General features: G+C 42.7%; 2 protein-coding genes across 7 annotated transcripts in view; one reads left to right on the top strand and one right to left on the bottom strand.

The window, feature by feature from the left end:
- The window catches only part of LOC135920938 (uncharacterized), an 842,780-nt gene that overhangs the window by 774,829 nt on the left and 45,767 nt on the right, over positions 1 to 22,184 (top strand). For 4 of the 6 annotated variants that reach the window (XR_011514012.1, XR_011514010.1, XM_070537366.1 and 1 more), the window contains one exon: positions 12,284 to 12,382. Coding sequence is in view for 2 of the 6 variants with exons in the window: in XM_070537366.1 (XP_070393467.1) it covers positions 12,284 to 12,366 (83 nt within the window). In the remaining 4 variants the exon portion in view is untranslated. Of the gene's footprint in view, positions 1 to 12,283; positions 12,383 to 14,884; positions 14,965 to 22,184 lie in introns of all 6 variants that reach the window. The other 2 variants (XR_011514013.1, XR_011514011.1) reach the window with 1 other exon arrangement.
- On the bottom strand, positions 238 to 21,686 carry LOC135920936 (cytochrome P450 3A24-like). The gene is made up of 14 exons (XM_065455229.1): positions 21,456 to 21,686; positions 18,496 to 18,592; positions 18,312 to 18,364; positions 16,698 to 16,794; positions 13,061 to 13,177; positions 10,232 to 10,320; positions 7,496 to 7,641; positions 7,048 to 7,163; positions 5,988 to 6,129; positions 3,921 to 4,081; positions 3,174 to 3,265; positions 2,002 to 2,145; positions 740 to 902; positions 238 to 462 (listed from the first exon to the last, which is right to left on the bottom strand). Exons 1-14 carry the CDS (start codon positions 21,521 to 21,523, stop codon positions 373 to 375), a joined length of 1,575 nt encoding a protein of 524 aa, XP_065311301.1. The 5' UTR covers positions 21,524 to 21,686; the 3' UTR covers positions 238 to 372.

The following is a 22,184-nucleotide window of genomic DNA, read 5'->3' as shown; positions in this document are numbered from 1 at the left end:
TCTTCTCTTTCATCTTCTTCAAACGAGACACGCACAGTTTCACATAATCTCATGTGCTGGCGGGGAAATGTCATGCTATGCAAATAGCAATCAATAATGAGCTCCATTAAAGGAAAGAAGCTGTTTAACGGGATGTTATATCACGGCGCTATTTGAGGTTATTGAGATCGCATTAATATATCCACATGTGCAGAAACAGCTCATCCCGAAATACATCGCGCCTTGACGCAGGTGGACATAGCATATTTTATTGGTACAATTCCTTTTCTTAATGTAAATGTTGAATCGTTTCTATTTCCGAGAAACACATGTTTCTCTGTCGCTGCCACCACACAATACAAAGTGAACTTTTGTGCTTTCGTGACGCCATATCTAGACGTGTTGACCCGGCCTTCTCCGTATTCCAACAGTGACGTCTTCTGCTGTTAAGACACCAAGTCCTTTCTTAATGGTCAAGGGATCCTGCAAGATGTGAAAAGATGAGGACATGCATTTCACAATGTTCCCAATCTGTAGAATATTTATTATCTACTCTTAATTATCACATTTCTTCACAGAAAGAACTCCTTTGAATAGTTCCATAGTGTTGTTCCTTTCCACGAAACTCAGTCCACTCCCCGATAAAAGCAACTCCAGCTTGAGTTAGCGGCAGCCAAGAGTATAATGACTCTTTATGTCAAACAAAAATTTGTTAGGATGCTAGCTGTGTGCATGCGTGAACAGAGAAGCGTATACGTACCTTTGTTTTATCTGTGCGAACGAACTGAACGCTATGTAACGAATGAAGCAGGCAGAGCTTGACGGACTGAAGGGCGAGGCGCATCCCAATGCAGTTCCGTGGCCCAGCACCGAAAGGAAGATAAGTGTACGGTTGGACAGAGTCCACGTTCTCGTCGCTGAATCTGAGAAAGAAAGAGAAAAGGGCAGAAGCATCTTTTTGAGCAGCACTTACTGCAGTAAGGATTGTTTGTATAAGAAAAAAAATATGACGAAACAACCCTGGTTGCTACTCAAACAAGTGTTGCAAACTTGGTTTTGGGTGTGCTTTTTTGTGGCACTGTGCTGCACTATGTGTCAAGCGCAGAGTTCCTTTTACCACCATGCCTCACCCGTACGCGGGAGCCAGTCGGTACTTCTGTCTCCACTTTCGCAAAGACCAGTTCGGAACACCGCGCAGAGTCTCAAAAATCAGTGTCTGCGTCTTCGACCGAAAGCGCAGCGTCTCCATTACAGTGTCTGACACGAGAAGGCAGTAAGACACAAAGATATCGCGATTAATTCCCGAAGAAAGCTAAACGCTTTAATATTTGGTAGTTTTGCTGGAAAGGCACTGCATTGGCAGCGATAGCGAGGTCTAGTGCTGCTTTTCAACTCAATGGACGATGTTGTGACTATACGTGAGTGCGAAATGTTAACGCAACGCAGCACGCAAGGCAACTACTGCTGGACAGAAGGAACAGCGGAACAGCGCTCTGGCGGTTAGCTACCAGGAGTCTCACAAAGCTGGCGGGATCAGAAACGCCGCCAGTAGATAGCGGTACAGACGTTGCACCTCGCTGGTGTGCGAGGTGAGACTGATATGTATGTATGTATGTATGTATGTATGTATGTATGTATGTATGTATGTATGTATGTATGTATGTATGTATGTATGTATGTATGTATGTATTTATGTATGTATGTATGTATGTATGTATGTATGTATGTATGTATGTATGTATGTATGTATGTATGTATGTATGTATGTATGTATGTATGTATGTATGTATGTATGTATGTATGTATGTATGTATGTATGTATGTATGTATATATGTATGTATGTATGTATGTATGTATGTATGTATGTATGTATGTATGTATGTATGTATGTATGTATGTATGTATGTATGTATGTATGTATGTATGTATGTATGTATGTATGTGCGTGCGTGCGTGCGTGCGTGCGTGCGTGCGTGCGTGCGTGCGGGCGTGGCACACACCACGCTATTCTTGGTACTTGCCGTTCAGGTCTAAAGCTGTCAGGATCGGGGAACAGCTCCGGGTCGTGATGCATCGCATAAACGGGGATCATAATAGAGCACTCTTTCGGAAGCTTGATACCCGTGTCGCCAAGAGTGTAGTCTTCGTAGCCTGACCGTTCAAGCCTGAAACAGAAAAACATGAGAGCTTTTTATGACGATGATGTGGCTGAATTCAAGCTGCAAGTGCAGTTGAGCATGAGACGTTTGCGGCAGGGGCAACCAAACAGCATTATCATCAGACCAAGCGACCAGCCTTTAATTACACTTCAAATTCTGTGGGCCATTCTTTTTTTTTCTGTAACCATAAAAAGTGCCGATTGCGGAGTTTACCTGAGCTGCATAAAATGCGTGTGTTTTTCAAAACATGACTGTAGAGCTTTCCAAAAAATAAAGGTCGAAATGTCCGCGTACTTCTAGATTTTAAAGCAGGTAAAGCGCAAATAAAACACGGAAAGCGTAAAGAATGATGAGATAGAGAACTACTTCAAGCTATATTTATTTCACAAGGAAACCCGTATACAGTACGTGCATTCACCATTCATAGTCACAGTGCATGCGTCACGAAAGATTCGCTATCTAGGTAGTTGACCAACACCACTGCTTATCGAGGCGACGTCCGAGCCGCGAACTAAGATAAAAGTCACGCCCACGTAGAAAACAACGCTGTGACAACAACCATTGCCAATCGAGCGCCCCCTCGATGGCCAGTGGAGTTGGTCATCTAAATATCAAATGTCTTCTGAAGCGTGCGCTGTGGTTATGAATGGTCAATCCACATATACGGGTTTTCTTTCGCAACAGGTTTAGTTGGAAGTAACTCTCTGTATGTCCTGATGCTTTCCGCTCTCCGTGTTTTATTTATGCCTTATCAGACTTAAGATATCGCCGTACCAACTAGCTGCCATGCAGACCCTAGTTCAGTATAGTTCTATATGCTCCAATACCGGCTGCATTTTGGCTAACAACGTAATGTTTACAAGCTAAGCTTATAACATACAAAGAACATATGCTTCTTATAATTTTGTTCTACCGTTATTTTACGTTAAAATGAAGAAATCATTTAGCTGCCTAAGCTCTTGAGTTGAATTCCAGGAATAGTCTAAATTATTGCGAAGCTTTCTTTTCTTTATTGCCATATTTCACCTGCTTACCTTGTTGCAGGCGGGAACAAGCGTAACGCTTCCGATACTACGCAGTGCAAGTACGTCAGCTTGGATATGACGTCCAAGCTGGGCTCCGGGCCCTGCGCAAGATCAGTACAGCTGTAGTTGCTGCAAAGTTCAGAATCGGGAACCTGTCACGCACGTATGTAAGGTGTGCTTTCGGGCTTTAGAACCGTTGTTTAAAACAGAGGCAAATGGACATTAGAGTCTATATTACAATGCACTATATGAAGCACGGCAATATACTGCCCACTTTGTCAACATAGTCATGCTTTTGTTCTTCTTGCGCTAAGGCCGTACAACAAAATTCAAAGTATAACCGCGCGACGTTTGCATGAGAACATAGACGAAAACAGAGACGTACAAGCGCTGAGCTTGACAAGCAAGACACTGCAGCTTTGGACCAGTTCAAACATAATGCAGCTCTCTCTCAAATTTTAACTCACCCTGAAAGGCACCCAAAAATTTCAGGTGCGCACTGGGCTCTCAGTTGGATCGCTTGTAAGCTCAGAATAGAATATTTTAGCTTTGCTGTTAATATGGAAATTAACGTTGGTCTCTTGCACTGGCATGAGGCAGATATTTTTAGCGGAACCATTTAAGCAATGTGCTCAAGTGGTCAAGTTCCTCGTAGTTTTTAGCCATGACAGAGGGCACTTGGTGGCCTGAAGTGGGACGAATGTGCTTACACAAGCGTGCCCGAATGCGATGGTGCGCAGCGAGAAGTCTACTTACATTCTCCGCAATGCAATCGTCCACTTCTTTTCGCAGTTTTTCTTGGACGTCGGGGTTGAGAGCAAGCAGGTAGGTGGTGAAGGCTATCGTTGACGACGTGGTCTCCTGACCGGCCAGAAAGAAAAGCACGCACTGCGCCATGGCTTCGATTTCACTCAGACCTTCGGGGCAGGAAGCATGTGCCAAGCTCTCGAGAGATATTTCAAGAAAACAGTTCAACGGCTGTTCAGCCGCACTAAAATACTGTACGGAAATTATTCGACTTCATCGTTCTCAGACAAGAAGAGCTCTTGATTGCAATGTAGAAACAATAGCCTGGAGTCCAACGTTAACCGAAAAGTTGCAATGATTGCATTGCGAAACAGCAGCAATGCATTCTAGCATATATCTATACCTTAGGGAACGAAAATATATTTTACCGTTGAAGTGGCTTCTATTTTCTCCTTCGCAGAATTTCACCACTTGCTTTCATTTTTTTATTGTTAAATTCCACTAAAATACTTGTTGATGCCTGCGCAATGATTACCGTTCTTTCCGGCATACTGTATTATTCAGGGTTACTTCTGTTCTTGGTTTTATGAATTTACGATTGAGCATTATTCGTACTACTGTATGTATACACAGTGTAACAACTATCATGCACCAAGATTTCAAATTTTGCAAGTGCAACGTAGCTGGACAGAAGCAAAGCAATGTTGTTTACCGTCGCTTGGAGATACCCAGGTTATCTGTTCATTCCGCCAAATTACATAATTAGACATAATTAGACCATATTCATCTTGTCGAATATGGCAATCAGAGGAAAAGTGTCCATGAGAAAATTATAGAGCAGCAAGAAAAGCTCCCGATACAGCTTTCTGTTGCGCAATACGTGCTACATAAAAGTGTTTTTCTGAGCGTGAAAGACGACCGCGAATTCACGCGACATTGTCTCGCGACTGGACGCTCGAGGCACTTTCCATAGCGAGTCCGAGTTGATATTTCTCTCATAAAACTGCTTGTAATGCAATGAGTAAAATCACACCCATGATATACCGGTTTTCTTTTTGGAATGTCCAAATTTTTTTCTAAATTGCCTGTGGCACATAACACAATTTTAACCCTTGATTTAAATTACTGGATGAGGTGACCCTTACTTCTAAGAGAAATCAACGTAACATAAAATTAACGTAATTACCCAAACTCGTATCCACTTGAAACGAATTCCCTGGGCGGCACCAGTTTCGAGATAATAATTTTCAACGTGTACGACAAAATTCAATCGTGTTCCAGTTACCTTTGTGCTTCAATGCATGAAAAGCGCTTTCTTGAAAGAGGTAACTGGAACGCCAATGAATTTCGTCGGAAACTTTGAAAATTATCTCGAAACTGGTGCAATCCAAAAAATTCATTCCAAGTGGATAGGCCTTGTGAACTCACCGGCTATAATTCGTGTAGATTTAGATATGTTCCGTAATGCGAATGATTTAAAAGATAATTAGCGGTATTGTGTTAATTATTCAATTAAGTGTTTTGATTTCTTCTAGGAGTAATGGCCGCCTCATCGAGTAACTTAGATTAAGGGTAGACCTTCTTCTATCTTCCACACGCAATTTCCAAAAATTTTGGTCCTTCAAAAGAAAAAAAAGGACCCTATAAGCCTGTTGGCATTCGGAAAATCCCATTTTCAGGCACATTATATTCTCCACAGACTAATGTTTTATACATAAAGCAGCTCCCCGTTTGTAAGACGCTTCTCTAACCGCCTACATGAACACGCCAGATATATTTTAGATTAACTTATATGGATGCGTTTTGAATGAAGTAATACTTATTTGTATTGTTCTGACTAATAAAAATCGAGACCCTTGAATAGCCTTATTCTATTCGCTAATAGTGACACAGTAGTCACGTACACTTACAGAGGCTTAGGGACAAGCAAGAACCTCCAGCAACCCAAAAGACCGCTTCACTAACGAGACCGATTAAGTTGGTACACATATGCAAGTGTGAAAAGCGGTGCTGTTGCTTGAACGCTAGCTTTGCCATAGAACGATGGAAATGCGCGTAACCTCGATTATCACTTACGTTTAGTGCTCTTCGTCGTCTCTGGCTTATTTTCCGAACCAACGTCGAATAGTTTGCTCTCTGGATCTGCTGCGCCATCATCACTTGAAGCAAGGCTACCTTCCTGAGCATCCATCATGAGCTGCAAAAAATCTTCTTGACGCTAAAAAGAAAAGGCACAAGATCGTTGAAATAACCTTTTTTGTTGTTGTCGTCATTTTATCGTATCACCAACTCCAGTCATGTTGTTATGATAACCCGTAAAAGAATTCTAAATAAAGGTAGCTTAGCGTTGTCCATGGCGAAATAAGTTTATTCAAGGTTTAAAATTTGCTAAATACACAGATCTCGGACCCTTTCCGTCTCCTTTTTTAGTTAATTGAAAGTTGTAACGATCGGCATCATTGAAGTTGTGTGACCTTGAAAGTGACCTTAACACGATAGTTTTCTTTGGCTCTTCGCCTCACTTCGCGGTTTGTATGTTTCTGGCCGTGCCAATGTGACCCTCAAGGTCACATAAACGGCCAGAAACATATACAAACCGGCAAAGTGGGGAGAAGAGCTGAATATAAATATCACTTTAATAAAGCACTACTCTACCACTCTAGAGTGTTGTGCGCTTGTTTTCCAACTGCTGTCTTCGAAGAACGAAATGTGATACGGAGTTTAAATCTGCCGGAAACTGAGGCCATATTATTTGTCATATTCGGCCAAAGCCATTCAAGGGCTTGGTTTATTCATGGGCATTGAAAGTTTACTGAAATTGCTCGAAAGGAATAAATCGCTTCAAATTGTGCAGTTATTCTTCAATGTCGCACAAGTTTGCCGTGCATTTTTTATGCATAACACACATGTGGCCTCCCGAGGAAGAAATATGCGTTGAGTTTTCTCCTTCCACTGATGAGCTTGAACTGCCGAGTATAGCTATGAAGCATGCTGCAGCTTTTGCATGGTGAAAGCCGGAACTGCCGGCCACCGACAGTTCAGGCTTTACGCATAATTCGCGGACGGCGAGTAAGTCTGAACCTATATATATAGCGTACAAAGAATGTAAAGAAAATTAATAAAACGTTATACGTACGAAATCTTCCTGACGCCTCTCGTTTATGATGCGCTGACAAACATTTTTGAAGTATTCAAACTCGCTGCCTGTTGCTATTCTAAAGCTGAAGTACTTCACGAGTCCCGGAAAAAGCACTGAAAGAGATCGATGTCATTGTCAATCATTGCATAATCCTTCATAACTAGGGTTAAAAGAAAAACAGCCAATTGCTTTTGTATGGTTGTGCAGTTATGCACATAATAAAGATATTTTCAAATTTTTAAAGCGAATCTTTTTTTGCTAAACATTGACGGGTGCAGTTGATCCTTCGCACACTCTATCAAAACCTCTTGTTCTTACAGTGACTATCTATACTGTGTGCACCAGCACTCATTATCACTGGCTTCCTTTCTTATATTTTCTTCTGCGAGTGCTTTAATAAACTTCTTTTTTTCTTTTCCAACTCGTAAGTGGAAGAAATACATACCTGCAATAAGCAGCCTCAAGGACATTCTTGCGGAAAATGCTTTACTGGCTTGCGTCACAAACTCGTTGGTGGCGTCTGTGTGGGAGTCAAGTCTTGTGCCGAAGGCGCACCTTGCGATCACGTCGAGTGAGTAATGACCAAAGAACCTGCCAAAAATTAGTGCAATGCTAAGAGAATGATTTTGTTATTTCCACTATGTACATTGAAGTGCGCAAAAAAAAAGATCGTCCATGGTTTGTCGCAAACCCATAAATTTGGCATAAATATCATACGTCAACGCACGGCTGACAAAGCGTTCCAGGCGCTTAAGAGTGGCGAAACCTAGTTTCACCAAATAAAATGCATCAAGGTGGCGCTAATTCCTCCAAGCATGAAAGTAAATAGTCGGAGTCGCCAATATGCTTAATAGTCCGTAACGATGGCTTGAGGGTACTGGCTGGCTCTCGCTGTATAGCTTTGGCAGGCCCAAGTCGGTATTTTCTTCTTGATAGAGTTGTTATTATTATTATTATTATTATTATTATTATTATTATTATTATTATTATTATTATTATTATTATTATTATTATTATTATTATTATTATTATTATTATTATTATTATTAGCAGTAGTGTTAGCAGTAGTAGTAGTAAAGGAAACAGCGCGCCTTCCGGCCTTGCGATTTTTGTGACCCTCTATCTTCATGCCTAACTTTAATATTTTCCTGAAAGGAGTTGCAGAAAAGTTTCAATGACTGAACAAGAACTCTCATATTTGTTGTATGTTCCGTCATTCTGTAATCCGTTTTTCTGTTTCTCCACTTTTGCTTTGTATTCTCTTCGTGTACACATTTTATGCTCAGTTAAAATCTGTATTCGCGAAATTATTATTCCTTTCTTTATGTGTGCGCGCGTGTGTACGTACGTAAGTGCGTGTGTGAGCTTGCACTGTTCTCCTTGTGCATTGTTTTGCCGATTGCGCCAACACCAAGACCCTCGAGGTTGTTCCTGGGCACTTTAATAAACACCTTTAACTGATTATTATTATTATTAATATTATTATTATTATTATTATTATTATTATTATTATTATTATTATTATTATTATTATTATTATTATTTGAATAGTTGTAGTAGTAGTAGTATAGAAGAATACGCATATTTTCTTGTTTACAGGCATTACTAATGTCATAGGATTTCTTAGTATGTTTAGCTACGTTTTATTATCCTCTTTTGCACTTACCTGCAGCACATTCACCGCCGCCGAACGTTCTGCGTGTCTGGCCCTAACTTGCGTAATCCTAGCATTTTCTACCTGAATTCCTCTTGCACCTCTAACGCTATAACACGTCTTGTAACACAACAAAGTAAGTTTCGTCGTGATCTTGGCATATTCAGCTCTACTATTCGCTCATTATCTTACTTCTGTACTCGATTAATTCAATTTTCTGTCGCACTTTGTATCGCTGTTCATTGAGATATTCTGTTTTGTTCTTCGGCTTTATGTTCCTTGTGTAGCACAAGTGAACCAATATTAAGGCGTAAAGCCGTTCTTGGGAACTTTCAGAAAATAAACAAATGAAATTAAATGAATGAAATTAAACGTAGATTTTGGAAATTATGCTGAGCGCTGTATGTGTATTCAGTGTTGTGTTATTTCTCGCTACCTTTTCTCTTTAACTCCGTCTCTCTCTCCCTCTTTCTCTCTCTCAACGTGGGCGCGTGTGTCGCCATTCACCAATGGTCTGGAATCGCCTAGTAACGACACTCTAGTTTTCACTAGAACTATGGTGCCTCGCTCCTCACCTTCAGCTTATTCAAAAGGATGCCTATAAAAGCATGAGTCGGCCATTTCTTCAATACCTCAAGGGCTTCATAAATAATGCTGCAAGGGGCACTGCTAAAGCTAGAGATACTCGATTCTGTAACGAGTTGAAGGATTATTGATTTTTGTGGGGCGTAACTCTTGAAAGTCAACAAGGGGTGCTTCTATTTCTGTGTGCGGATGGAGAAGCCCGGCGTAAATTAGTTTTCTTTATTAACGCAATAGAGTTAAGGGGTCCGTGTTGCACAAAATGCTGCGTCGGCGTCCGGCGCCACCGAGAGCGAAAAATAGCGTATACATCTAGTGATATGTATACGCCACACCTTGCTCTATGACGTGCTGTGTTTGCGGGTTACATTGCCGCCCTATACTATCACGAAAGTTGCTCCTACTTTGTCTCACAGCCTTTACAATGTTATTGCTCGGAATTTTGAGCCTGACAGCCCACAAACAAGTGTCATGAAACAAAACACCGACAGCGCATGCCTCTTATGTTAAATCTTTTCAGACTGAAATATTAAGTTGGGCGAAGTAATAACAGAAACCTGAAACTGACGTAATTCCTCACTTTTCTTATTCTTTTATTCTTTTTTTTGTGCGGCGGTGCATTACCTCAAGACCGGCCTGCGCACGCAAGAGCCCACGTTTCTGCCAGAAAGCTCGCCTTCGCGCATTGCGTTCGCCGCCAGCGTTTCCCGGGAAGTATTGCGGTTACGTGAGCTGCACTTGCCGGGAAACATCAGAAGCATTCAGGGATCTTTAATGCTAACGCGACACACTCTTAACGGCGAAGCTTAAGTGTCCTCCAATTTTCATTTAGTGAGAGCTCGCTGCAAGAGCGTTCTTCGCTTTTCGCAGCAGCTGGGAGGAGTCAGCAGCATAAGCCTTTGATCCGCCGCGGTGGGTGCTATCGGTGCGCGATACCTCGCTCACCTTTTGACATCGATGTCATCGTTTCTCTCCGCAGCTTCTCTGAGATGCTTACATGTCGTTCTCGCGCAATCTTGAATCAACGCGTTCATCTGCAAAACATCCGACAACCACTGGCTTATAAGTATATACACACACACACATTTTTGTAACTGTGACTCACATTGTTTGTATTGTGACATTGTTTGCATTCTACGTGAAATGGGATAGCAGGCGCCAGCATTTCCTAAGTTTCATATATTAAACACAAACACACGCACACGCACATTTGCCATGGGTAGAAAAAAGGGTGAAGAGGTCAATCTCCAGTGAAGGAAATGTAACACGTGGTTCGTAACCCGAGAAATGTGGAGAAATGATTGTTTTTTGTTTATAGTGATAACATTTATATGGACATTCCAGGCGGATTTCCGCCATCGCCATTGGCATCGCCTTAATGTTCTGTAGAAAGTCCAAGTGCGATAACATCGCGGCCGCCTGCCGTATTGAGTATGTGCGAGCGAAGGTTGGTAGCTTGATACGGTGGTGCCTTCTCGCGCTCGCAAGGGAGGACGGCGGAGAGGGTGAGCGTGGTCTTCTCACACGCACAAGTGGGGGGGGGGAGCGGAGAGGGGGGGGGGAGATGTGCGCGCTCTAGGAGGACGTGGTTGTGTGTGTGTGTGGGGCGGGGGGCGGGGATGTACTCTAGCTGCGGTGGCTGAGCGCGACCGCGCGCTTCCTATCTCGGAGGCAACCTGCGCTCGCTTCGAAGGCTAGCCGATTTGAGATAGCTGATGGCTTCGTGTGTGGTGTGTTCTCGAGCGCCTAGTTCGCCGCTACTGCCTCTCTCCATCCCGCCAGTCTTATGACAGTAAGGGTCCGCGGTCATCGAGTGAGATGTCATTGTTTTTATCGGTGCGCGCTTGACAACATGCTCGTTAATTCAGTTAGCAAGCGAATGTTTACAGCAGTTTATGCAGTTGACAAAACGAGTGGCCTTACTTCGGATAGCCGTCTAATAATTATCTGTCGCAATCAATGCTTCGCCTTTCGGGTGAAAGTTTGGCTTTTTTTCTTGTCAAAGGGCAAGTGCACATAAGCGATGCATGCATTTAAATAAAATCTTAGTGCACTCGTCGAAAGAATGCACCTTTTGGGGGATATTCGACAATATCCAGCAAAACATTGCCGAATCAACTTTCTGTAAGAAAATGTTGACGAATCTCGTCTAGTTTCTCCTGAAAAACCTTACAGCAGATAGCATTATACTGTGTTCTGTGTAACAAATTCTCACCCTTCCTGCACCTTGCCCGCTACGACACGTCAGCCGTTTGTGGGTGCAATAAGAATTGTTTTTAGCTGTCTTGCCTGCTCGCGCTAAAACAGCAGTATTTTTCATCAGTCGAAGCTCACTCTTCCCATTTATACGGAGGTCATTCAATGAACATGGCATTGGACGACCTACTTCGGTGGTGCTATACGCCTCTATTACTACCAATAGGACAACAAATCTTCGCAGAATTAAACCGTCACCTTTTGCACAAGAGATAAATTTCGCTAGTGTGATCTACACAAATGCAGGTGATGAGAAAAATGTAGGACGGGTCGCATCAATCAGACCGACGACGCACCTTGATATCCAAGACGCTGGAAGTTATGTGGTAGAAGCAGCAGAATTTATTATTTAAGCTTCAAGCCACCCACGATGTAATAATGACTGTTAGCAACATGACAAACATTGGTGTCGATGAGATTTATATCCACTCGTTTACCGATGTGAAGCAGTTGAAGCACGTTTTAAAATATGATTTAAAAACACGTTTTAAAATACGAAGAAGCGATTCAAGGGCTTCGCATGTTATCCCATTTCGATATCAAAGTCTGCTAGGTGCAGGGTCGTGGTTGCCACTAATAAGCATAGCCGACAAGGCCATCCACTTCCGTTTACACGACATCACGCCTACTTCCCTTTCCTATGACTCCCATTGCATCCCAAGCCAGAAAAAATATTCTACGACGGGACACTCATTCTCTAAACCCCCGTATGTCTTCTGCTTTCCTCGTAATCTCCCTCAGGTGGAAGACGTATCTGTCCGAGGATTTCGAGCTGGGGATGGCCTTGCCACTTCCGTAACCTCGGCCGGCGGCTCAGTAGCTGAAGACTCTAAATTGCCGGTGAGCTCTGCCCCCACGTTTGGAGCGGATTCTTGCCATCTGATGTAACCGTGTTTGGGGGCAAAGGCCACATGAGAAAATTTGTTTAGAGGGGCGGGGATACGGACAAATTATTCAAGACTACGAGTAGTTAGTTATAGGCTAAGTTCCACAGGTTACTCATGCGTCTTCTTCACGAAGAAAGACTGAACGCACTTATTTGGCCATACTATGCCGTGCAGAAAAAAAAAAGAAACAATATTTCTGCACATTGAAGCTGGAACTCAAAGAGCAGTGGTGCTTAGAACAGTGGTGTTGACACGACAGTGCTGTTGCCAATACGTTTCTTAGTTTGTTCCCACGTGGTATCAGTATAAGTCTTAAAAAAGGATTCCCCGTGTGCGAGAGACCCTTGCAGTTGCTATCAATGTTCCACGGTTGCTGTCACAAACAAAAAAGACAGTATCCGGTTACACTATGATGGCTAATTGTCGCGCACCGCCAGCAGTAGCTGACCTAGCGCGGCGCAGAAAACAAGAATAATTCGAAAACATCTAGTAAGTCACTCAATTAGCGATCCACGAACAGCTTGAGTTTTTGAACGCCCTGGTTAGATAACGCTTTCATTATTGCTTCGTTCGTTCATCATAAAGCAGGTCCTACAACGCCGCACTCCGTCCTTTGCGTTTTACTACGTACCTTACGCAGCTTCCCAGTCGAGAATGCTGGACTAGATGCGGGGCGTATTGATCGCCAGCGCTCAACGGTTGCAATGACCATCATGTTGTCCAGTAGGAGATTTGACGTGCGTCGCTGCTGTGATAAAAAGCAGGCAACAACAGTTCTCACGGCTGTATCTCTGGTTTCAAAATACGGGGAAATACAGCCTTATTCATACACTCTTTCAATTCATTATATATCCGCATACAGATCCCATAGAGCGGAACCTCTCATGCCTACCCTCTCGGCTTTGGCTTGGCTGCTGTCTCCTGCTGGGTCGGTCGTTACCTCGGCAGATACATTTATGAATAAATATACGAACATCCTATGTCATGCGCCGAATGCAAGTACCAGTAAACGGGTTTATATAACCGTGTATGCTGACTCACAATGTAGCGCCACTATGCGTACCTCTGTTCTGCTTGTCTCGTAATGAGGATCCGAGCCCAAGCATTTCATCTTTTTTATATTTTTGTTCGTGCCACCCCTCTTCTTCCTTCTCTTCTCCTCACCGTCACCATATGTCGGCAATGATCTTCAACATGAAGAGAAATGTTGCGTAACAGACACCCGAGCCCTAGCCCGAGCACTCCATTGTTTTATTCTATTGCTCTTGCACTTCCTCCTCTTATTTCTCTTCTCTTCTCCTCGTCTCCGTCCGTCGGCAGTGATCTTCAATACTGCTCAATAAAAAATAAATTGCTACATAAAATCTGAACGAGAACAAAGGCGATCGAGAGGCCCAATTTTTATTAATGATATCATAAGAAGCCAACAAAGGCGCCAATGACAACATACGGGGAATTTATTTGTGCTTGCTAATTGAATTTTTTTTTATTCAAGTACCCAAGGCCCATACGGGCATTACATAGGGGTGTTACAATAAATTAGTGATACATACAGTATACGCATTTGAACAGATAATGCATGTTATACTAAAAAAAACACAAGCGGAAAAATCGGGGAAAAAAAGCAGTAAAAGCAATACAACGACACGTCCCAAACGTTGAAGCTGTCTATAGAATTAAAATGAGTGTTACACAACATCACCGTAACTAGTCACATCATACAAGGAAAAATGCTTGAAAAAAGGTACACGTACCAGCAGATACTATATGAAACAATGAAAAGCACAACCAGAGAAATGTTTATGCAGTACAAGTGACTCTGTGCTAACCTAGAACAAAACCATTTGCGCAATGACATCAAAATATGGTGTGGAAAAAGAAGTAAAATAGGAAAAAAGCCCGCAATAACACAGTGATACCTATAACACATGAGCAAGAGAATACTACGTTAGTACGTTAAAATAGTGTTTTAGTTTTGCAAGGAAATCATCATGACTTAGAGCTCATACGATTTCATTTGATAACATATTTCAGTGATATATCGCGAGAATTGAAGAAATTGTAAATGAATGGAAATAAAAGTGCAGGAAAACAACTGGCCGCTGGTCGGATACGAACCCACGTCTTCGCATTACGCGTGCGATGCTCTTACCAATAGAGCTACCGCGGCGCCGTTTTCCCATTCACTTTCTGGAGTACTTATGTTGTTTTACTACTAGAAATAACCCTGCGCCGTTGCGTAGCACTCCCAGGGTTAGTGCTAGTAGCAAAAAAGAGAAATACCCCAGAAAGTGCATGGGAAGATGGCGCCGCGGTAGTTGGTAAGAGCATCGGACACGTCAAATCTGAACATTTAATATTGGCCAACAGGTCCCTTTAAATCTGACCAAGTGCTTCATGCGTCACTGCATTATATTTAACTAATTCTTTGTTTACTTAATTTTCCTTCCTTTAGCCGTTCGATATGTACCACTGAGTGCGTCCCCATTGTTGGCCAATCCTCCAGAATGGGTACTTCCCACTGTGACACAAGAGGTACGTTATACCTATAGCTGCAGGCTAGATATGTGTCGTGATGCGAAAAGACTATTTGATATGTAACCTTGAACCCTGTACGATGTATGACGGAACCACTCAAGAGATGAGGAGTAGCGCCAACACCTCCTTATATCATGTCAATAGAAAAAAAAAGATATGTGTCGTACTTATCTGCGCATGCACCTGTCATCGCTGTTTCTCTCTGGACGCTAAGCATCATACATCGCCTTCCCGCTCGTTTTTCCATTTCGGCATAGCTTGTCAGCGGTGTAGTACACACACACACACACACACACATTTATATATACATATATATATATATATATATATATATATATATATATATATACAAATGTGTGTGTGTGTGTGTGTGTGTGTATACACACAATGATCAGAATGACTTCATCATGCCAATAGGCCATCTAAAATCACTGCCGTCACAATCTTGCGTCCAGAAAGTGCACCTCACAATAAGCGAGTACAATGGAAGGATCGCTAACACATACACGCACTTTCTTCTTTACAACGTACTCCTCGAACAGCTCCCGTGTATGACGATACCTATGACAGTATAAAATTTTAATTTTTTTCTAGAAGCGGAAGGCCCACCTTCTTTGTCTCTTTTTCACAAGCCCTGCGATAATTTGCTACGTGAGAATGCTCGTCAGATGACCGATTCTTAGAATGTTCTTTTATACGTATTTTAATACAGCGTCCTGTCTCACTGACAGCAGCAGGAGAAAGGGAATTCGTAAACCACACCGCACGTGCATAGAACAAACTGTGACCTGTGGCTTACATGACAAACAAAGGGGTTGTGCCTATAGGTATCTTTTCAATCTTTCTCAGGACCTGCGCACACAAACGGGCCAATTTTAAAGGAGCAGAAAACACTACATTCGCTCCATAATGTTGCGCCACGTTTTTCATCTTGTGCGACACCTTATGTTGGTAAGGGATCACATCGTGTCTCTTACACTCCTAGTTGTTGTCTTGAAATGAAGCTGTGACGTTACACTTAACCTTCTTAATCAATTTTTTGCAAGCAGCTGCTGCCACAGAGCTCGGATAACTAACTGTATTTAGTCTAACTACTTGATGTTCAATACTCTCCGCTACTCTGTGGCCGCATGATTTTGTCAGTGTAGCACCAGTGATGGACACAATGCCATTTTTACGGTTTTTGAATGACCTGAAGAAACCCTTAACCGTGCTTTCATGGATCTGGGATGAAATAGCCAGCAGGTATGGGCCACTTCAAAGCGTAGGCGAATGGATAAATATTGTAGCTCGTTTTCATGAGGGTGTTTAACCGTGAAGTTGATCAACCACGATATATGACTGGCACATAAGGGTCAATCAAGTTACTGATAGAAAGCTTTCAATTCTAGCCCCTTTTGTTTCACTAGCTTTGACAAGCTTTAGAATATTCTATCGAAAGCTGTGGCAAGGTTATTGTGTTTCTTAAATGCAGATCTACTCAAATTTGACACAATTTTTTCGCAAAAAAATTGGGAAAATTGGCTCAGCACATTTTTTTTCTTTATCACGATGACATACGTCACACCGACTAAGACGGCACTTTTAATATTTGTTTTTGGCGTGTTAGTTTAATCGCGGCGTTTTCAGCAACTTTACTGGGTGATAGCAAAGTGTGTTTGATATAGTCACGAGCGGCAGATTGACGAATGTTTGCGTAATAAAAAAAATGACGAATAATGTTAGCCTACCTTTCTGTTTGGCAAAAGTTGGAAGTCCTTGACGAGCACCTGCTTTATCAGATCAGGTTCGGCTACGAAGAGGCATGGTTTTCCTTGCTCGTAAGCACTGCGTCAAAGCAAAGCGAGGCAGCGTAACACAGGATGTCAACCTAAAGCAGCGCGACATGGGTGCAAAGGGGTGCTGCAAACATTGAAGCGCGACAGAAACTGGTGCCCTGTATGACACGACACGGCCTTTGCGATTAAGATGATATTGCTACTATATGAGCACTCGGAAACGCTCTACGACAGTTATCACGGTGTCCTAAAGAAAGCTAGATCATGCACAGTGTTTATATATACAGAAGGAATAATGGTATGCTAGGATTGATATGCATGCAAATTGCGAAGTGTGCAAGTCTATGAGGGGTTGATGAAGAATTACTAAAACCAGCTGTTTTAGTAATTTTCGTAGTAATTTTAGTAAAAGGCGTGGTATGAAAAACTCGAGAGACCTGGAGGCGGTAGCAATTATATTTCTGCGAAACACAGTGGCCATATTAGGGTGATGTGGGCGGAATGTTTTTGACGTTTGTAGATTAAATAATTGAACCCTTTGCAGGAAATTACTTATACAAGCATCGAAAAGTTTTGCAAGCGAATATTACGATCCCCCCAGTAAGTTTGCCCAATGTTGTGAAAAAACTTGAGCAATAAGTGTCGGAGGAATATACAGAGAATGGGGAATATTGTTAGCGCGATAGGTGCCCAAAGTTTCGAACGTGTAAGTTAATTAGATCTCTCGCAATGAAATTCTTAAGGTTGTATTTGAAAGCACCTTACGGTCATTATTACCTATGTTTGCGAATGTCCCGAAAGCACTCGACATAACGCCTACTGCGAATTCAGTGGTGTATTTACATACATACATACATACATACATACATATATACATATATAAATATATATATATATATATATATATATATATATATATATATATATATATATATATATATATATATATATATATATATATATATATATATATATATATATATATATATATATATAAGATTCCTAGCACGTTGGCACGGTGTGCCTAGTGAACTAAATGAGGCATTTTGTTTATATTTGTTAATATTGGAGGCAGCTCATAGGCCAAGTTGAGGCGAAGTTCAAAGTGCGTGGACTAATTACGACTTTAGCGGTAAATTACGTATGCAGGTGATCCGAAGTGTTTTCAGTGTGTTTTACGAACGCTGCATAATTTACCTAGCTTCCATGAAAGAACTATAGATTCAAGGGAAAATAAATTCAGTGAGAATGGGGGTAACGTTATTGCCGATGCGGTCGCTATCTAAAATGTGTGTAGACGAATAGCTGATGTGTGTGGTGGAATGTGTGTGATGAACGTTTGCAAAGCACACTGTCCCGCAGTGCAGTACAAGTACAGACACCTAGTCACACTACAGTATTACACATAATATTCTATAAAAATTAGAAGCCCCAGTTCACGGGTGTTCGCTTTCGCGCCAGCTAGCCGTGCTCTGTTGTCATGCTAGCGGCCGATGTGACCAATTTACATGTTTTTATTGTCCATTGCGTTGTCCAGTGGACAAGGACAGGTGGCTGAATTCTTACCCGAATAATCGTCCGTATTTCTTGTATCGTTCTTGATCACTCAGACATACTGGCTGCAAGATAAGAAAAAAATAATAAGAATGTCTGTTTTACTATTCGCATATTTCCATACTGCGAATTTCCGCATACAAAGTTTCGTGTTTATAATAACGCTCAGGTGAGTAACGTCCCAGTAGCAGCTTACCTTTAACAGCAATCTCTTGGCAGGTCCAAATATCAAAGAAAACTTCTCGTGTGCCACATTCTGGTTTTTCCAGTAGTTTCGATGCCTTGCCGCATATCTTTTGACGACATGACGTTACCAGGATGAAAGAAAAAAATAGGTTTAGCTTGGCATTTGCAGTCCGTTCCCCATAAACGAGTGAATTTGTCTTCATAAATATATTGTGCAAAAATCACTGAAGCTGATAGTCACAACAAACAAAGTTTATATAGTATTTTGTACTATACTGCGCTTCTCTCCGTGCTTTTCTTTTGTCTAGGAAAGCATCGTCGTTTCTTGCGACAGTTGCAAATCCGAGTCCCTCAGGCATCAGAACGAGACATGCGGATGCTCGTCAACTTAGCAACAGATGTGTTTCGCTGTTCTCTTGTATAGTAGTCTTAGACAACATGCAGTGCCGGACGTGTCCGTTCTGCCACCGGCTTTTGCAGGCCCCAAGGAAAGTGCACCGTGAAAACTGGGCCGATGCCGAATGGCCCCAGTGACCGTATTCCCATAATGGAACATGTGGGAGGGTGGGCAATGCAAAAGTGCTCGTGCACCTATATTTGTGGGCACATTAAAGGGACCCTGAACCACTCCTTATCGAAGTAGAGAAATGCATTTAAAGTAAAAATGGGCTATTTCAGAAATACCTTGCCGCAAAAAGTACTTCATTGCTTTCAGCAGAAGCGGAGTTATTGACAATGAAACACGGCCTCCGATGTGTTCCCGTTCCTCCAATAATTTGCACTGGGAAGGCTACGACGCAGTGGGACGTGCCCACAACGCTCCGCCTTCTAAATCTCATCGGGGCGCGCAGTTCAGATTTCATTCTGGGTGTTAATGTAGACGCCACGACTTCAGCCTTTGAGGCCTGCACTACATATATGTTTACATCCTTAAGAGTGTTTTCTTGTTGAATTGGCAACGCCCTTACCTTCAGGGCCTTACATAAGCTTATAGAGGACGACAACGAAGCTCTAACTCGACATGCGGTGACATAAGTCGTCGTAGTAGTGTGATAGTAGTAGTGTGAACTATGTGATAATTCTGACAGCCTTGGGCGCACAGATATATCCGACATCACAGTTCCATATTTCGCCCTGTGAAATTCTCTTGTCGGATATTTCTGTGCGCCCAAGACTGTCAGAATGAAGTTTTCAACTGCGTCTTTTGTGATCGCACGTCTAGTTAGAGCTCCGTTGTGAGCCTCTATAAATTTACTACATCCATGCATGAGCACTGTAGAGAGGACATCAGACGGCATGGAACGCCTGTTTAAGCTTCCCATCCTTAAAACAGTTTTACATACACTTCTATCTTACCCGTAATAACGCTACATTCTAACTACACTGTTTTCTTTTCAAGCAGAAGATGTACATCTTCACAGAATCACATGCGATGGCCATGAAGTGTCAGGCTCTGCAAATAGCAATACATTACGCGTTCGACTAAATAAAAGGTCGCAGTTACGCCCGAAAGGCGAAGCATCGATTGCGAAAGCATATTAGTGAACAGCTAGGTATACGAAGTAGGGACAGTGGTTTTACCAGCCGTACAAACTTGCAAACATATGCATACTAACTAAACTAAGAAGCATGGTGTCACGCGCGCGCGAGCAAACATGAATACATCTCACTCAATGACCGGCGAAAGTCGCTGTCAAAACGCTGCAGTGAGGAAACGCGGCAGCAGCGGAGAGCGGTGCAGCCGCTCGAATCAACGACAACTAAGCCGCGAAAACACTGCGTAGCGCGGGCTCTGTACCTGTCGCAGATGGCTTTCGAGATGCAGCTGCCCGGCCAGGCCCGCACGGCCGGGCAGCTGTTCTACAGCGTAGAACGCGCCTCCGTTCCCTACCCTCCCCTCGAAAGCTTGCGCGCGAAGGAAGGCGGCGCGCTTCGTCCCCGCTTTTGTCAATTGCGAGAGCGAAATTGAGCCGCGATCACCGGCTCACCCTTGCACACATTTACTTGCACCTGCAGCATATGGCATACGGCGATGATTTTATCGCCCTCGGACGTTATACGGAACCTCACGATGCCGATGGCAGAATGCACCTGTGTCCATATAATTGCTATCGCAACAAAAAAAAAACTGTTTTGCGTGTTGTCTTGCGAAATGACAAATTGAAGGGTTTCCTGTAAAATCCCTTCAATATCTGCATGAGCAGGAACGTATGCTGTGCGCATGCGTTTGTTTATTTTACTGCACCGCCCTTCAAAAAGACGTCTCGGGTGTCCTTAGCCATTTATTCAGAGACGCGATGACGAAAGCCTTGCAAAGCCTCCTGTAATTAACGTGAACCCAGCTTAATGCACCCCTAATACACCCTAATTCATTTTAATAATCATTCGTACACCTTAATCCACCTTAATAGACATTAATTACCTGCACATACCTTATGCCACTGTAATCCACTTTAATCCTCCTTCATTCACCTTAATCCACCCTGAACTACCTTAATCGGCCTAAAGAAACCCTAATTCTTCTCAATACATCTTAATGCATCCTAATCTTCCTTAAACGACTTATCAATCATTATTTACTTTTGCTAGTCATTGATCATCTCTTATAAAGAGCTGGACATGGTTTGCTTCGCTTCTGGCCTTCCTTGGGTCATATTTTACTGCGCGAATAAACGATCGCATAGAGAGCGCACAAGGACACTTACGCAGACAAATGCAAGTCCGCGCCTGTCCTTGTGTGCTCTCTCTGTGATCGTTTATTCGCGCTGTTAAAAAATGTTCCCTAATATGCGCCAACTCGCCCAACAACAAGTTCTTCTAAACTTCCTTGGGTCACGTGATATGTTTGTGCCTCACAATGCGGTCTTTAAACATAGAGATCGGAGGCTTTCGCCTTAAGAATGAAACAGAAAAAGCAGCTTTTTTTCAAAAGTCACATGTACTGAAAACCGCCATTTCACAGTTACTTACATGTAAAGCAGAAAGCAAGCAGTCACACAAACGATGATCGCATCAACTAAGCTAAGTGGGAAAGTCATTGCAGAGCCTGCTGCGTACAATTCGGACAGAACGAACGTTCAGAACTGGGAACGCGAAAGTCGCAGAATAAATGGGTCCGCTTCTTGTGGGAGCTGTATTCCTTAAGTCGCACGCTCTCTGACGGTGTTGATTCCAATGACGCACTCGGAGGCACCAGTGAAAGAGGTTTGCAATACAGGCTCAGATTGTGGCAAGGAAACCACATGCTTGGTAGATAACTAAATGTATATATATATATATTATGTCACCGTGCCTCTTGACAGAGAAGAGATAACAGACAGAGCAATGTACGTGAAGGAGACGCTATGCGTAGCAACAAGTACCCTGTTATCGACCGTCCGAGCGCGTCTGACAACAGATTGTTTGTGAAGAGTCCCGTTCACGTGTCCTATGTCGGTGGCACCTCGCCTGATAATATCGCCGAAGCTGTGCACCGTCCGAGAATGACTCACCTTTCCGACTTACCCAAAGCCTCGATCAGAAAAATAAGCAACGTAGGAACAGAAGGAAAGACAGTTATTGGGAAAAAAATATAAGCAGGTGTCCTTCTGCTTGTGTGGGGAGGCTCCTCAGTCCAGGGTGCCTCCTACGACTCTTGATGTCTCCCGGGTCCGCCGCACCAGTTGCTGCTGGTCACGAGGGTCCGGGCAACTCAGCACG

The sequence above is a fragment of the Dermacentor albipictus genome, chromosome 4 (genome assembly GCF_038994185.2).
Source record: "Dermacentor albipictus isolate Rhodes 1998 colony chromosome 4, USDA_Dalb.pri_finalv2, whole genome shotgun sequence".
NCBI classification, from domain to species: domain Eukaryota; kingdom Metazoa; phylum Arthropoda; class Arachnida; order Ixodida; family Ixodidae; genus Dermacentor; species Dermacentor albipictus.
Note: the sequence above shows the minus strand (reverse complement) of the source record. Positions and strands in the feature narration are given on the sequence as shown.

Excerpts from the sequence above, each read along its gene's own strand:
- LOC135920936 (XM_065455229.1), bottom strand. The coding sequence starts at position 21,523 with ATGACTTTCCCACTTAGCTTAGTTGATGCGATCATCGTTTGTGTGACT. Across the intron at positions 7,164-7,495 it reads CTTGAGGCTGCTTATTGCAG|TGCTTTTTCCGGGACTCGTG; the intron begins GTATGTATTTCT and ends GATCTCTTTCAG. Across the intron at positions 3,266-3,920 it reads ACGATTGCATTGCGGAGAAT|GGCCCGGAGCCCAGCTTGGA; the intron begins GTAAGTAGACTT and ends GATCTTGCGCAG.